This window comes from Myodes glareolus, chromosome X (genome assembly GCF_982192425.1).
Source record: "Myodes glareolus chromosome X, mMyoGla1.1, whole genome shotgun sequence".
Classification (NCBI taxonomy): domain Eukaryota; kingdom Metazoa; phylum Chordata; class Mammalia; order Rodentia; family Cricetidae; genus Myodes; species Myodes glareolus.
Genome location: NC_142053.1, coordinates 119,835,520 through 119,853,968, shown reverse-complemented (window position 1 = coordinate 119,853,968; position 18,449 = coordinate 119,835,520). Strand labels below are relative to the sequence as shown.

Here is an 18,449-nt window from a genome sequence, read left to right as displayed (position 1 = left end):
GGCCAGTCTATGGGTATATAATCCCAGCACTCAGGAGACAGAGACATGATGTAGGAGGGTCATCTGTCTATGTGTTGGTTAATAAAGAAACTGCCTTGGCTTTTTGATAGGGCAGGATTTAGATAGGTGGAGTTGACAGAACAGAATGCTGGGAGAAAAAAGCAGAGTCAGGCAGACGCCATGATTCCCCTCCCTGCAACGGACGCTGGCTAGACTCATGCTGGTAAGCCACAACCTTGTGGTGATTATTAGAATAATCATACAGATTATTAGAAATGGGTTAGTCAAGATGTGAGAGTTAGCCAATAAGAGGCTGGAGATAATGGGACAGGCAATGTTTAAATGAATACAATTTGTGTGTTGTTATTTCGGGTAAAGCTAGCTGGGGAGCCGGGATCCCAGCGGGAACGCAGCCCACAGCACCTTTCTGTTACACAGACAGATGGATCTCTGTGAGTTCAAGGCCACCCTGGGCTACACAAGATTGATTCAGTCTAAGAGAGAAACAGAGCTAGGTGGTGATGGCACACACCTTTAATTCCAGTACTTGAGAGTCACACTCCTTTAATCTCAGCACTAGGGAGGTGGAGACAGGAAGGGATATGGCTAGAAATATAAGGCAGAAAGAGACAGGAGCACATTGCATTCAGTCTGAGGATTCTTAGTCAGGACCTTGCCCCCTTTGTTCTGAGGATTTTGTAGAGGTAAGGTAGCTGGCTGCTCTGCTTCTCTGATCTTTCAGCTTTCACCCCCTAATATCTGACTCTGAATTTCTATTATTAAGACCAATTAGAATTTGAACTACATATATACATGCATTAAAACACTAAATAAATAAGCAAACAGCTTTTAAAAACTGTTCCCATATATGCTGAACACAAAGGAGAGGATTTCAGGGTAGAAAATCCACCCTAGGTGACAACCAGCCAGTTCTAACTGGTTATATATGTCTGCTCTCAACTGGTTTAACATTGCTTTGGTTAACTTGAAAGTCTCGCTTCTTTAGATTTCTAAAGTCTGGCAAGAAAACAAAGATATCTAATAGGATGTGGCAGCCATTAGCTTAATTGTCAAAGCAGCATAAAGTGTAACCCCCTGCAGTGGACTACCAGGAGATCCCCAGCAGCCCCACAAAATCAACCTTTCCAATTCCATGTCTTCCTGGCCTCAACTACACTATACACACTACAAGAATTTTCCCCCAACTGAAACTTCTCGTTCCTTTTCACTTCAAAACACAAGACAAACTGAGCAGACCACGAGGTGAGTGATCACCCAATTAGTGGGGCACCCCACTTTCTAGGCCTTCCATAACTTGGCAAAATCCCCGGGGCCCTCCCCCACCCTCAACAGCTTCTGTAGTCAGCCAACAGGCAAGTTTCCTGTAGGTAGGCTGCTCCAACACACTCATCCCATTGATTGGACCCTGTAAGCTACAAGTCCCACTTTGCCCCCAAACCCATAACCCCCACTCCATCACCACAACCTCAGAGGAACTCTGAAAAACAGGCTGCAAATACACAGAAAGGACCAAGAGTTAGGCTACTCCAACATCCTCACCCTATACATCTGCCCCTGTAAGCTACAGGTGTCACTCTGCCTCAAAGGAACTCTAAAGCACAGGTTGCAACTGATGGAAGAATCAAGAGAGCAGACCAAGAGTGGGCCAAGAGAGACCTCAGTGGTTCCATGAGACACAGACAGTGACAATACAGAGCAGATCATGAACAGCTCCCAAAGATCCAGACAGCAACTGTCAAGACTAGACAAAAAGGCAAAGACACTGCGGGCACCAAATGGAGGAAGAGATGGGTAAGCACCAATGCAAGAATTCATTCAACAAACTAAAAAGCAACATGGTTAACACCAGAACCCAATGATCATACAACAGGAAGACTTGATCATCCTAACACAGAAGAAGCAGAAGAAAACGATTTAAAATGTGCCTTTATGAGGATGATGCAGAGCTTTAAAGAGGAAATGAAAAACACCCTTAAAGAAATGGGGGAAGGGCTGGAGAGAGGGATCAGAGGGTAAGAGCACTGACTGCTCTTCCAGAGGTTCTGAGTTCAATTTTCAGCAACCACATGGTAGCTCACAACCATCTGTAATGAGATCTGTTGCCCTCTTCTGGAGTGCAGTCATAAATGCAGGCAGAACACTATATACATAATAAATATATATTTTAAAAAATAAAATTAAAAAAAAGAAATGGGGGAAAAGACAAACAAAAAATTGGAAGAAATTAACAAATCTCTTGAAGAAAACCAAGAAAAAACAAACAAGTGAAGCAAACAGTTCAAGACTTGAAGACTAAAATAGAGTCAATAAAGAAAACACAAACAGGAAATTCTGGAGATGAAAAATCTGGGTAAACAAATGGGAACTATATATGTAAGCATAACCAACAGTATACAAGAGATGGAAGAGAGAATCCAGGGGTTGAAGATATTATAGAGGAAATAGTTTCAGAGGTCAAAGAAAATGTTAAATCCAACAAATTCTTAAGACAAAACATCCAGGAAATCTGGGACACCTTGAAAAGACCAAACCTAAAAATAACAGTGATAGAAAGAAGAACTCCAGCTCAAAGGCACAGAAAATATACTCAACAAAATCATAGAAGAAAACTTTCCCAACCTAAAGAAGTATCCCTTGAAGGTACAAGAGGCTTGCAGAACACCAAATAGAATGGACCAAAAAAAAAGTCCCCTCCCCATATAATAATCAAAAATGCTAAACATACAGAATAAAAAAATATTATGAGATGCAAAGGAAAAATGCCAAGTGACATAGAAAGGTAGACCTATCAAAATTACACCTGTCTTCTTAAAGGAAAATCTGAAAGCCAGAAGGTCCTGGTCAGTTTTATGCAGACACTAAGAGACCACAGGTGCCAGCCCAGACTACTATACCCATCAATCACCATCGATGGAGAAAACACAGATTTAAACAATAGCTATCCACAAATTGAGCCCTACAGAAGAAAGTACCAAAAGCAAAATTCCAACACAAAGAAGCTAACTGTACCCACAGAAACACAGGAAACAGATAACCCACACCAGGAAACCCCAAAGAACGGAAACACACAAACACCGAAAAATAATAGGAATTAACAATCACTGGTCATTAATATCTCTTAATATCAATGGACTCAATTAACCTATAAGAAGACACAGGCTAAGAGAATGGTTACAAAAAGCAGGATCTATCCTTCTGCTGTATACAAGAAAGATACCTCAACCTCAGAGACAGACATTACCTCAGAGTAAAGGGTTGGGAAAAGATTTTTCCAATCAAATGAACCTAAGAAACAAGCGGGTGTAGCTATCCTAATATCTAGCAAACTAGAATTCAAACCAAAATCAATTAGAAGAGATGGAGAAGGACATTTCATACTCATCACAGGAAAATTCCATCAAGATGAAATCTCAGTCCTGAACACCTATGCCCCAAATACAAGAGCATCCACATATGTAAAAGAAACATTACAAAAGCTTAAATCGCACATCAAATCCCACCACACACTAATAGTAGGAGATTTCAACACCCCACTTTCCCCAATGAACAGGTCACCCAGATAGAAACTTAACAGCGAAATAAGAGAACTAAGAGACGTTATGACTCAAATGGACTAAACAGACATCTATAGAACATTCCACCCAAACAGGAAAGAATATTCCTTTTTCTCAGCATTTCATGGAACCATCTCTAAAATTGACCACACACTCTGTAACAAAGCAGACCTCAACAGATATTTTTTAAAAAGGTGGGATAACCCCCTGTATCACCATGGCTTAAAGTTAGAATTTAACAACAAAACTAATTGCAGAAAGCCAACAAACTCATGGAAATTGAACAGTGCTCAACTAAAACACCCCTGGGTCAACACAGAAATAAAGAAAGAAATTAAAGACTTCCCTAGAATTCAACAAAAATGAAGACACAACATACCCAAACCTATGGGACACTATGAAAGCAGTGCTAAGAGAAAAGCACATAGCAATAAGTGCCCACATAAAGAAAGTAGAGAAATCTCATACTAGCAACTTAACAGCACACCTGAGAGCTCTAAAACAAAAAGAAGCAGACTCACTCAGGAGGAGTAGACGACAAATAATCAAATTGAGGCCTGAAATCAATAAAATAGAAACAAAGAAAACAATACAAAGAATCAACAAAACAAAAAACTGGTTCTCTGAGAAAAATCAACATAGACTGATGTGTGATTACCCTCTGTACACTGTGATTACCATTTCTTAATAAAGAAACTGCTTTGGACCTTTAGCAAGACAGAAATTAGGTAGGAAGGGAAAATTAAACTGAATGCTGGGAGAAAGTAGGCGGAGTCAAGGAGAAACCATGGAGCCACCGCCAGAGACAGACTTTGCCAGTAAGCCACTGCAACATGGCAACACACAGATTAATGGAGATGGGTAAAATTAATATGTAAGAGCTAGCCAATAAGAAGCTAGAGCTAATGGGCCAAGCAGTGATTTAATTAATACAGTTTCTGTGTGGTGATTTCGGGAGACTGGGCAGCCGGGAAAGGAATAAGTGGACTCCATACAACAACAAACATATCCGAACTAATCAAAAGGATGTTTTCTCAACATCCAAATTAACAAATTCAGAAATGAAAAGGGGGACATAACAACAGACACTGAAGAAATTCAGAGAATCATTAGGTTTTACTACAAAAAGCTGTACTCCACAAAATTGGAAAATGTAAAAGAAATGAACAATTTTCTGGATGGGTACCACATATCAAAATTAAATCAAGACCAGGTGAACAATTTCAAGACCTATAACCTGCAAGGAAATAGAAGCAGTCATCAAAAGCCTCCCAACCAAAAAAAGCCCAAGGCAGGATGGTTTCAGTACAGAATTCTACCAGAACTTCCAAGAAGAGCTAATATCTATACTCCTCAAATTGTTTCGCATAATAAAAACAGAAGAAACATTGCCAAACTCATTTTATGATGCTACAGTTACCCTCACACCAAAACCACACAAAAGCTCAACCTAGAAAGAAAATTACATACCATCCCCCTCATGAACATGGATGCAAAAATACTCAATAAAATACTGGCAAACCGAATCCAAGAACACATCAAAAAAATCATCCAAACGCATCAAAAAAATCATTCACTGTGATCAAATTGGCTTCATTCCAGAGATGCAGGAATGGTTCAACATATAAAAATCTATCAATGTAATGTACCATAAGTAAACAGAAAGAAAAAAAAAACATATGATCATCTCATTAAATGCTGAAAAAGATTGACAAAATCCAACACCCCTTCTCTTAATAAAGGTCTTGGCGAGATCATGGATACAAGAAACACAATAAAAGCAATATACAGAAAGCCAACAGCCAACATCAAATTAAATGGAGAAAAATTCAAAGCCATTCCACTAAAATCAGGAACAAGACAAGGCTGTCCACTCTCTCCATATCTACTCAACATAGTTCTTGAAGTTCTAGCAATAGAACAAAAGGAGATAAAGGGGATTCAAATAGGAAAGGAAGAAGTCAAACTTTCGTTATTTGCAGATGATATGATAGTATACATAAATAATCCCAAAAACTTTACTAAGAAACTTCTACAGTTGATAAATACCTTCAGTAATCTGGCAGGATGCAAGATCAACTCAAAAACAAATGATAAAGGAGTCAAGAAAGAAATCAGAGAAATGGGGGGGGGGATGGTGCACACCTTTAATCCCAGCACTCGGGAGGCAGAGACAGGTGGATATCAGTGAGTTCGAGGCCAGGCTGGTCTACAAGAACGTGTTCCAGAACAGGCTCCAAAGCTAGACAGAGAAACCCTGTCTTGAAAAACCAAAAAAAAATTGCTTTAAAGCTGGGTAGTGGTGGTGCACACCTTTAATCCTAGCACTCAGGAGGCAGAGGCAGGCGGATCTCTGTGAGTTAGAGGCCAGCCTGGTCTATAAGAGCTAGTTCCAGAACAGGCACAAAAAGCTACGGAGAAACCCTGTCTCAAAAGTAAAAAAAAAAAAAAAGAAAAAAAGAAAAGAAAAAAGAAAGAAATCAGAGAAACATCACCCTTCACAATAGCCAAAAATAGCATAAAATACTTGGGGTAACACTAAACAAAAAAGTGAAAGACCTGTTCGACAAGAACTTTAAAGTCTTTGAAGAAAGAAACTGAAGAGAATACCAGAAAATGGAAAGATCGCCCATGCCCTTGGATAGGAAGGATCAACACAATAAAAGTGGCAATCCTACCAAAAGCAATCTATAGATTATTCAATGCAAACTCCATCAAAATTCTGACACAATTCACAGACTTTGAAAGAACAATACTCAACTTCATATGGAAAAACAAAAAACCCAGGATAGCCAAAACAATCCTGTACAATAAAGGCAGAGGGATCACCATCCCTGACATCGAGCTCTACTATAGAGCTGCAGTAATGAAAACAGACTGGTATTGGCATAAAGAGACGTTAACCAATGGAATCAAATCTAAGACTCAGATATTAATCCACACACCTATGAACACCTGATTTTTGACAAAGAAGCCAAAATTATACAATGGAAAAAAGAAAACATCTTCAACAAATGGTGTTGGCATAACTGGATGTCAACATGTAGAAGAATGCAAATAGATCCATGTCTATTCCCACGCACAAAACAAGTCCAAATGAATTAAAGATCTCAATATAAATCCGACCACACTGAACCTGATAGAAGAGAAAGTGGGAAGTAACCTTCAATGCATGGGCACAGGAGACCACTTCCTAAATATAACCCCAGTAGCATAGACACTGAGAGCAACAATTAATAAATGGGACCTCCTGAAACTGAGAAGCTTCTGTAAAGCAAAGGACATAGTCAATAAGACAAAAATGCAGCCTACTGAATGGGAAAAGATTACCAACCCCACATCTGACAGGACTCATCTCCAAAATATAAAGAACTGAAGAAATTGGACATCACAATAGCAAATAATTCAATTTTAAAATGGGATACAGATCTAAACAGAGAATCCTCAACAGAAGAATCTCAAATGACCAAAATACACTTAAGGAAATGTTCAACATTCTTAGCCATCAGGGAAATGCAAATCAAAATAACTCTCATATACCATCCTATACCTGTCAGAACGACTAAGATCAAAAACACCAATAATAGCTTATGCTGGAGAGGAGTCAGAGTAAGAGGAACACTCCTCCATTGCTGGTAGGAATGCAAAGTTATATAACTACTCTGGAAATCAGTATGGCGTTTTCTCAGAAAATTGGGAATCAACCTACCTCAAGACCCAGCAATACCACCTTTGGGCATATACCCAAAGGATGCTTAATCATAATACAAGGATATTTATTTGACTATGTTCATAGCAGCATTATTTTAATAGCCAGAACCTGGAAACAACCTAGAGGCCCCTCAACCAAAAAATGGATAAAGAAAATGTGCTACATTTACACAATAGAGTACTTACTATTCAGTGGTTAAAAAAACAAAAACAAAAACAAAACAAGGACATCTTGAAATTTGCACGCAAATGGATGGAACTAGAAGAAACCATCCTGAGTGAGGTAACCCAGACCCAGAATGATGAACATGGTATGTACTCACTCAAAGGTGGATAGTAGCTGTGAAGCAAAGGATAACAAACCTAGAGTCCACGACCCTAGAGAAGCTAAGTAACAAGGGGAACCCTAAGAGAAACATATATAGATCAACCTGGGAAGGGGAAATAGACAAGATCTCCTGACAAAATTGAGAACATGGGGGTGGGGGAGAAGGGAGGATAGAGGGGGAGGAGAGTGGGAGAAGGGGGAGGGGGAGGAGAGCTTGAAGGAACAGGATAGGTGAGATGGGGGAAGGACAGAGAGGGAGAGCAAGAAAAGAGATATCTTGATTGAGAGAGCCATTATATGGTTAGCAAGAAACCTGGCACTAGAAAAATTCCCAGGAACCCAAGGATGACCCCAGCTAAGAACCTAAGCAAGAGTGGAGAGGGTGCCCGAACTGGCCTGTACTCAGATTGATGACTATCTTAATGTTACCATAGAACCTTCACCCAGCAACTGATGGAAGCAGATGCAGAGAGCCACAGAGAAGCGCACTGGGCTGAGCTCCCAAATTTCAGTCGAAAAGTGGGAGAAGTGAGAATATGAGCAAAAAGGTCAAGACCATGATGGGTCTTACCTAAGCTAACGGGAACTCACCAACTCTGGCCAGACAGAGAAGGAACCAGCATAGGACCAAACTAGGCCCTCTAAATGTGGGTGACAGTTATACGGCTGAGGCAGATTGAGGGGCTACTGGCAGTGGCACCAGAATTTATCCCTACTGCTTGTACTGGCTTTTTGAAACCCATTCTCTCTGGATGGATACTTTGCTCAGCCTAGATATGGAAGGGAGGGTCTTGGACCTTCCTCAAAGCAATGTGCCTTACCCTATCTGAGTAGTGGATTGGGGGGTGGTATGGGAGGGTGTGTGGAGGGAATGGGAGAAGGGGAGGGAGTGGGAACTTGGATTGGTATGTAAAATGAAAAAAGATAGTTTTTTTTTAAATAAAATAAAATAAATAGATAAAAAAGGAAAACACAAGACAAGTCTTTATAGAAATCCCAATGCTTCTCAGTTAAAACTTCTTATTCAATAACCACTACTGAAAAGGGAATAAGAATTTCAGATAACATTACCAAATTATCTGTTCTTAATTTCCTCTCTCTCAGTGAGTGTCACTTCCCACACAGAAAGTGTAAGTACCCTTTTCCTCTAATGGGGAGTGGGATAATGACTAAGCGTTTACAACAAGGCAATCTAAACTCATTCTTTCCACCCTTATTCTATAAAAAAAAGATGTTAAAAACAATGACAAACAAAAACAAGGTCTAGGTTTTGATATAAAAATCTAAAAGCTTGTGACCAGTCTCACTTAGAAAACTTCTCCACCAACCAGAGTTCTCGTAAATACTGAAGGCCAGAAATACATTCTTTTGCTTAAAATTTGTGTGTTTGAGTCTGTACACACAAAAAACACATTTTTTCTAAACAATTGTGTGTTTGTGTCTGTACACATGATTGGGAAGGTCAGAAGAAAACTGCTTGTGCACAAGTCAGGTTTCTCCTTCTACCCAATGTTCTGAGGATTGAATTGAAACTTGGCATGTTAAATTCATATGGACGGAAAGGAAACTTGCAAGCAAGACAAAGATGAAGTCCAGAAAGTACTGTGGGTGTGGACAGAGTCAAGGATTACTCAACTGAACTTGGGTGGGATTTAAAAAAAACCTGTTATCCTCAGATCTCAAATATGCACAAGTTTTACATGGGGATTGGTTCTTTCAGTACTCTCAGGCATCCCATTGCTCTTCCCCACCTAACTACATCTGCCCTGGAGCTTTCCTATGGGCTGATCAAACTCCACAGATTGAGTTATTAAGAACTTAAATATCCTACCTTTGCCAACAAGATTTTCCTACTCAGAAATCTGCTCTAAGATAAAGAAAACAGTATTCTATATTCTGATCATCAGTGATCTGGGTAAATTCCCTCCATGACTGTCTGTACCTGGCTTTCTGCTTTCTTATTGCAATTACTCAGTATCATCTTTCTGCCTCGTTATTGGTACCAACACCACTACCACCAACAACAACAACACTACCGCCCCACCCCCGTCCTGTTTCTTTTTACATATTTTGTCCTGTTTGCGATGGGATGAGTGGATGGTTCAGTTCACCGTGTAAGGCAGTAGCAGACATTTGACTTTGATCTTCTCCATATCTTCTGCAGACACTAAGATCAACACTGCCATTCTGATTATTTTGCCAATTAAACAAATATTAAAAGGACATTCATGAGTAGGTGGACTTACCGCTTCACTCGCCCAGTACTGTCCTGACTCAGTTCTTTCATTTTTTCTTCTATTTTGTTCAAAAGCTACAATTAAAAGAAATCAGTGAGCTTAGAATATAAAGTGCACAGGCATAAGGCTATGCTGAGCACAATGTGATACTGGCCCATACACAAGCCCCCATATGCCTACCAGGACTTCCTGGCCCAATTCCACACTCCCACGGTAACTCTCTCTCATGATGCAGTCCTAAACACATTCTGAATATTCCCAAGAGAATAATGGGGCAGAATGCTAAAGAAAACTGCAGGTGCAAAACTGTACGAGAAGGCTCTACATTCCCTCCAGCAGGAAGTGAAACGCATTCTTTGCATTCAGGAAGTTAACAGGAAGGCTAACAGCTAGGTTTCCAAATCATCTGAAGATTAATTCTTCTGTCAAACTACTTACATGAAGGAGGCAAGTTTAAATTTTAGCTAACCTAAAAATCAACATTCATGAGGCTAAGCAGACTTTAAGAACTTTAAATATGGGGAAATAAAATGCACCACATTTTGAAAGGGGTAAGAAAATTGAAAACCAACCCTGTCAGTTTCTTGTTTGCCTTGTGCATCAGTGTCGTAACTCTGAAGGTCCAGCAGCACCAATCCATGGGGATAAATCCTCAAATTGGCAAAGCTACAAAAGAAAGTGTAGTTTTGCTGTAAGAAACTGTTATCAGGGCACTTCAAAGAGAAAAGATGCAGTCCCAATCAAGACTAAAAGGCAGTTCTTTTTTCCTTCAATATCGAAGTTAATTCTCTAGCCTTCTTTTCAATTCCAATTCAGAGGTGAAAAGTGAGACATGGTCACCTGTAGAAGATTTAGAAACAGGGCCAAATACTAAGCTTTTAATTTTACTTCTTGGGCCTGAAATTGATCTAAGTCTATGACTGATTCATATTACCTAAGTCTATAAAGTGATTTAGTCTATGAATCTGACTTTGTGCATGTGTATGTGGGGGGAGGGATTGGCCAGGAGTCCTAGGTCACCTCCCAAACACTGAAATTACAAGTACATACCACCCTGCTTTTACACATAGGTTCACATGGGGAAACAGATCCTCACAAGGCAAACACTTAACCAGCTGGGCTATCTCATTCCCTGTAAGCATGTGATTTTTAGTTCTGTTTTTGGTTTTCCTGAGCATGAGGCCTGTCCTGGAGTATAGATGATATACCCAGTGTGATCCCATTGAAAGAAATCCTGTTACCTTCTACCAGCTTCTTGGCTAACTAGGGTTAACACTTTGTGCCCACTTACCCTTCTCCAGTGCTGGAATTTTGTCTGGCTTGAACTGCCTCTGGCACTTGATTTTTACAAAGGGTCCCCAGGAGATTCTGTCAGATTGAATTAATCAGGAGAAAGGGAAGATTGGGAAGGGCAAACTGGGCTCTCCCAACTAACCTACAATGTTCAATGCTAACTGGAAGGCTAAGAATGGTGTAACTTTTGAAAGAGTTGTTTACATACAAAAGGGAAGCAACCGTTACGAGTATTTTAATCTATTTTAATCTAAACACTTACTTTCTACCTGGTAGCGCTGGCACACGGCTTTAATTATAGCACACAGCACGCAGGAGGCAGGGATGGGTGGAGCTCTATGAGTTCAAGGCCACCCTGGTCTACAGAAAGAGTTCTAGGACAACCAGGGCTATTATACAGAGAAAACCGTCTCGAAAAAACAAAATAATAACAACAACTTACTTTCCACATTGGTCTCCTTTTTTTAGAATTGGCCTCAGGGACTCACCTGAAGGTATTATTCAGTCCTGAAACATATTTCCCCATCCTCCCACACATTCTTTCATTTTGCTTTCAGAAGCAAGTTCTGAACAATTCCTGTCACTCAAAAGATCCCTTCTGGAGAAAGAATAATTCTAAGGGCTTTGTATACAAATGGAATTGTGACTGGAAAGATTAAAAAAAACACTGTTTGCTCTTCCAGAGGACCTGGGTTCAATTCCCAACACCCACAAGGCAACTCAAAACCATATGGCCTCAGGCATTACACACAAATGGTGGAAAGACATACATGTATGTAAAATATCCAAACGCAGAAAAATAATTTTATTTATTTATTTAGGAGGCAGGGTTTCCCTGTGTAATAGGAAACTATTACACAGTTTCTGTGTCCTGTGTCCTGAACTGTTCTGTGTTCTGTGTCCTGAAACTAGCTCTTGCAGACTTTTTTTTTTTTTTTTTTTTTGGTTTTTCGAGAGGGTTTCCCTGTGTAACAATTCTAGCTGTCCTGGAACTAGTTCTTGTAGACCAGGCTGGTCTCGAACTCACAGGGATTCACCTGCCTCTGCCTCCCAAGTGCTGGGATTAAAGGTGTGTGCCACCACAGCCCAGCCCTCAAAAAAAAAAAACAGATAGGTAAAGCTTTGTTACAGAGGCTTGGGAGGTGGCTAAGACTGGGAATTTTTCACCTTTGGGTGAAGGAACCCATCAGGCAGCATGTTCTGATCCACCAAAAAAAAAAAAAAAAAAAAACCACAGGAAAAACAGAGTGAGGGTACATGACAAAGAGACTGAGTATAGGCCTACATGAGACACTGTGCTGGAGCAGAGCTCAAGGCCTCTGTTTTTGGAAGCCTCTTAGGTAACTGAAGCAGAGCACAGGAGAGAGTTGAAGAAGGCTGTGGTTCTACTGAATTTAGGGCACCCTAAAGGAAGAAGTTATCACTGCAGATATACCTAAGGTAACTGCTAAACACATACACAAAGACTGGCCACAAAGGCAAAATATGAGTCTGGGCTTGGCTTACCTTTGAGAAGCATCCCCCACCCCCCTTACCCTCTACCCTGTTAGTCCTCTCCTATGATTTCTTGTAACCTTCCATTTCCAACCTCTTGGATCTCTTCCTCCTTTCTCATGATACCCTTTCTAGTTTCATGACTGACAAACATAAACACACACACACATGTAATTGTAAATGCAATTTCCATAAGAAAAAACACATGATATTCACCTTCCTGAGCCAGACTTGTTCCCATCCTGTGTTTTACTATGGTCTTTAAAAATAATCTCTTTTAACAATGCTCTAGCCAGCAGCAGCAGCAACAATGCAACCCGGGCCTTGTTGGAAATGCAACAGGGGAGGAGGAGACTCTGACCCAGAACCACTGCAGCAGAAACTCTGAGGTGTATGTGTGTGTGGGGGGGGTGGTATCCAGAAATCTGTTTTAACCAACTCCACATCATTGCCTGTCAAATATCATACTGTTTCTGTTGCCAGGTGTCTTGTTTTGGTCCTAGTCACATAGAAGAATCACTAGGGCTTTAAAGAAATACAGAGGTCCAGGTCCAATGGTCTTCTGCTCTGGGGGAAATACCTGGGCATGAAAAGGTTGTAAAAGCCCCAAATTTTAGCCCCCTCTAAAATTGTCAAATGACAAAAAAAAAAAGCTTGGATATCATCCCCTAGACCCAACTTTGTTTTCATCTAAAGCCCGTGAGATCACCTTACCTGCCGTTTTTGTTCGTGTAGGTTGCTAAATAGCCATGGTCCTGCCAGGTGTGCACTGACTCTGTCATCCCCTGCTCCTGAAAAATGGACTGAAGGCCTTTCAGAATGGCCTCACCATCAGCTGGAAGACAGGAAATAAGGGGAGGTGATTAGAAAAAAGGTGTCCAGAAGAAAAGCTAAAGGCCGAAGTGTGAGTTCAGTAGTAGAGTACTTGTCCAGTATGGCTGGGGCCCTAGGTTCCATCCCCAGCACCACAAACATTCAAATGAAATAAACTAAATAAATTAATTAAATAAATAGAATGAAATTTAAATTAAAAGAATTAAATTAATTAAATAAAAAGTAAGAAAAGCTAAAGTGACATGATCTGATGACTTACAAGAAAGTCTAAACATTCTCCGCCCTGTATGGAAAGGCTACAAAGAACACCCGGCTACCCGAAAAGAACGCAAGGAATGACCACAAATAGGTATACCAAAGACACAGGGAAATAACCATGCAATGAAACTAAAGATTTCAAAAGAATGAGGTTCCATTTTCGGCTAAATATATTAATGGGAACACATAGTCCTAGCAAGGGGATGCGTACCAATTACTGATGAGCTTCATTAACAATAAGAATTTTTGTTTTATTTTCTGGATGTTTACAAAAGGAAACTGATATAAAAAAATAAAAATTAAAAAATGACATCCAGTAACAAACTCGTAAACAGCAAAAACAATCCCAACAGAGGGAACTACTGGGTTGTTAGTATTTCCTCTCTCCATCCTGCCCCACCTCACAGCTCGTCCCTCAAAGTAGAGCTTGGCACCATGAACTAACTGGCTGGACATGCATGGTGGCTCTGGAGGCTGAGACCTCAGGAGAATTTGCCAAGAGTTCAATATCAGCCTGGCTACAGTATAAGTTCCAGTGCAGGAACAGTCTTAGCTACAGAGTGAAGCCCTGTCTCAACAAAATGAAAGAAAACAAATCAGCATTCATTAACCTCCAACAGGCTCATTTGGCAAAGTCAGAATGTTCAACAACATGGCAATACTTGAAAGAGCAAAATTCAGTTTATCCGGCAATTATATCTGCAGAGCAGCCATTCCCTGAAAAAGGAAAATGAAGAACCAATGTAGACTGGCTCCTCATGGGGGAAAAAAAGAGAGGAAACAGGCCTTTACTAGGAAAAGTCTTTTGCAGATGTAACTTAATTACATATCACCAGATAAGGGCATCTAGACTGTCTAAGTGGGCTTTAAACCCAATAAGTGTCCATTTAAGAGACAGAAGACACAGGAAAAATGAAGGGCAAGTGACTTGATAGCCAAACTGAAGGAACTTAACTCACCTCCAAAACAAAGCATCAAATCAGACAGAAAGGAAGGACACAGAATCATGCCATACACCCATTCCAACAAAAGCAGCTGGGAATATAAGCGGCAGCCCAATGAATCACTGAATTCTCTTCCTAGCAAAACCGTAGCTTTGGCAAACCCATTTGTCAGAAAATAATCCAGCGTGCTTTGCTCTTCTGTAATTGGTTTTAGGAAATTAAAACAAAAAGTCTGAACTGTAGCTCCAGAACTATAGCATTTAAGAAAACCCATCTCCCCTAAAAGGTATTTCTGGGGCCTAGAGAGATGATTCCATTTGTGTAAAAGTACTGGCTGTTCTTCTAGAGGATCTGAGTTTAACTCTCAGTACCAACATGGTGGCTCAAAACCATCTGTAACTCCAGTTCCAGTCAGGATCCAACACCCTTCTGGCCTCTGTAAGCACTGCATGCACCATAGTGCAGACACGTTGTGCTGGCACAATGTCAACTTAGGTCAACTGGACACACAAACTAGAGTTATCTGAAAGGAGGGGGAACCTTAATTGAGAAAATGCTCCCAAAAGATTAAGCTATAAGGGGGCTGGAGAGATTGCTCAGTAATTAAGTTGATCTTCCTGAGGACCCGAGTTCAATTCTCAGGTTCCACATGGCAGCTCACAATTGTCTGTAACTCCAATTCCAGGGAATCCAGCACCCTCACACAGGTACACATGCAAGCGAAGCATCAATGCACATAAAGTACAAATAAATTATTAAAAATTTTAAAAGATTCGCCTGTAAGGCATTTTCTTAATTAGTAATTGATGGGGGAAGGCCCAGCCCACTGTGGGTGGGGCCATCCCTGGAATGGAGGTCCTGTGTTCTATTAGAATGTAGGCTAAGCAAGCCATAAGAAAGCCAGGCCGCAGCAACCCTCCATGGCCTCTACATCAGCTCCTGGCTCCAAGTTCCCATCCTACTAGAATTCCTATCTTGGCCTCCTTTGATGAACTAGGATGTGGCAGCATTAAGCTGAATAAACTCTTTCCTTTCCTCTGCAAGTTGCTTTGTGGTTACGGTATTTTGTCTAGCAATAGAAACCCTAACTAAGACAAACATGCAGGCAAAACACCCATACACATAAAAAAATAAAAAGGGGGGAAAGCATTTGATTTGCAAACTTGATCACATGAACTAAACTTGTTTAAGTTCTGTTTACATGGCATCATAACCTGTTGGATCAGTACACTGTGCAGGTGACTGAGCCGAACACAGTGCAGGAAGGAAAAGAAAACCTAGACCAACAGAAGCTACCCTAAATGTGGAAATCACTATGTCATTACACAGTCCTCCTTGGCTAGACAGATGTTCTCTGTTTGAGAGTGTATAAAACAAATAATCACTCCTGGTAAATGGCCTCAAGGCTGTGTTCTTGTTGGCATGCTACAAAACAAAACAAATAAAAGGGGGAAATCCAGCATTATCCTGGATGTGATGGACCAGGAACCGGAACCTGGTCTGGGGAGCTAGTATAAACTCAGTTACCTGGGCCAAGGAAATGGGATGCTTCAGATATCATGCAAATTTCTTGATTTCTGGCCAGCATGGTAGCCATCCCTTTTTCTCACTGGTACAACTAACCAAAAGGCATCATATGGGCTAAAAGCACCCCTCTGGCCAGGCTAAAGATAAAAACCAAAGGGTTAAAAAAGAAATCCAATTTGAAGTGTTACTTGTTTCCACACTATGGGCATTATACCCCTCCACCCTAGTTTACTAAAACCAGGCATGTGTGGAGGGCTGCAACCACATTCTCCATTGCTTCAAGGGACAAAGGTAGAGATTGACCTCTGTGACCTCAAGGTGTGGTGGTACGCCTTTAGTCCTGATGCCTGGGAGGCAGAGGCAGATTGACCTCTGTGACCTCAAGGTGTGGTAGTACACGCCTTTGGTTCCAATGCCTGGGAGGCAGAGACAGGCAGATCTCTGTGAGTTCAAGGTGTTGTAGCACACGCCTTTAATCCCAGCGCCTGTGCTTGGTAACTCTCTACTGCTGCGTCCCTGCCTACTTCCGAGGCCATCACCTGGGATAATGGGCAGCGGACCAATCCAAGAGTGACACGTCAGAAGCAAGGACTGTTTCCTTTATAAGGGCTGGGTTCCCCTCATTCTGGGTCTCCGCTTTGGAAGCTGATGCTCTCCCTCTCAAGACGCATTAAAGCTTTACTGCAGAAGAATCCTAAGTGCCCCGTGTCGTTCTTGCTGGCGAGGCCGAGCGCGGGACAGGCATGTCTAATGAACATGTTTGTGGAAGGCTAATTATTTACTTACTCACCTGCCCAGAGTGTTTTGTGAATCCTGGATCCTGTGGGTGTCTTGAGGGGGCCAGCCTTGCCAGGAAGGTGTCTGTAGGACATTGGGGTCATTTTATTTGCTTTACTGCCCACTTCACATCCATTTTTTTCCCTGATCTGGGGCCTCTCTTGTTATCCCTGCTGTAATCAGGCCCCAAAGACTCTGGAGGGGACAATGGGGATGAATAGTCCCCTTTTACAAGAATCAGGGTTTAATGGAAAACTGAAAGCCAGAGCTCTGAGCTCTGGTGGTGGCTTACTTATCTTGATCTTAGGTGCTCAACAGATGTTTGTGCAGGTAAATGAAATTCATTTTCAATTGGCTAAATTCACAATCATTATTATTCTATCTCTACATAGCTTAGAAACCATCTAGTTCAGTGGTGTTGAATCCTAAGTGCACATTATAATCACCTGGAGAATGATTAAAAATCCCAATGCCATCTGCTTGACCAATTAAATAAAAACCTGAGTGTGGGACCCAGAAACCAATATTTTTAAAAAACTCCCTGAGAATTTCCAATGTGCAGTTATCTGAACCATCCTGTACAAAAGAAAGAGCTGAGGGTATAGCCCTTACCATGTGCAGTCCTGAGTTCTATGCCCAGGACTAAGAAATATGGACCCTCCACCCAGCATTTTCATACTAAATACACTCAAGTTCAAAAAGCTACAGAACATACTCAGGGTGTGTATTTGATAAAAAAAAAAAACATTATTTGCATCTGAAATTCTCAAGCAACAAAAATAAAGCCTAGCCAGGCATAGTGGTGTATGACTTTAACCCCAGGGAAGCAGAGGCTGATAGCTCTCTGGAAGTTTGAGGCTGGTCAGAGCTGTTGAAACTGTCTCACAAAGATTAGACAGATAGATGATAGACAGACAGATAGATAAAATGTTTTCTTCAAGATAAAGTCTAAACTCTAGTAATTAAAGTCATTGGTATTCCATGAAATGCTCCAGAGAATGCTTTGCAATACTGACAACCTAACCTTCATGCATGTCTGGTACACAACATGTAACTTGACCCAAAAAACTGGGTTTACTCTATCAACATTCCTCAATATTCAAATTGGGGGTGAGAGTAATATTTTGTGAAGAACCAACTTGTCCCTTTCAGGACATTAAAAACTCCAGTCATCTATCAAATGTCAACGATGCATAGCCCTTGACAAAAAAAAAGTGCCCAGCTGACCCAAGTTCAGAAAATGGGAGAAAGAGTAGTAATACTTTTGAGAACTACTAGATACCCTATACATGGTGAAATGAGAGTGAGACCGGAGAATACCCAAATTTGACAAAACAAGGTAGGACAATGGCATCATAAATGGCTACAGATCAGGAGAAAATGTTAAGAAGATCCGAAGGCTAAAATATGAATTACTTTAAAGTAGACATAATAATCCAAAGTAGGCCAGTAAACTGCTGTTTAGAAGTTC

At 40.8% G+C, this 18,449-nt stretch overlaps 1 protein-coding gene across 1 annotated transcript in view; it reads right to left on the bottom strand.

Annotated features, from left to right (window-relative positions):
* Positions 1 to 18,449, bottom strand: part of Sms (spermine synthase) — a 56,130-nt gene that overhangs the window by 18,364 nt on the left and 19,317 nt on the right. The window contains exons 2-4 of the mRNA XM_085684905.2: positions 13,353 to 13,473; positions 10,424 to 10,517; positions 9,861 to 9,925 (exon numbers count right to left, since the gene is read on the bottom strand). Of these exons, the coding sequence (XP_085541031.1) occupies positions 9,861 to 9,925; positions 10,424 to 10,517; positions 13,353 to 13,473 (280 nt within the window). The remainder of the gene's footprint in view (positions 1 to 9,860; positions 9,926 to 10,423; positions 10,518 to 13,352; positions 13,474 to 18,449) is intronic.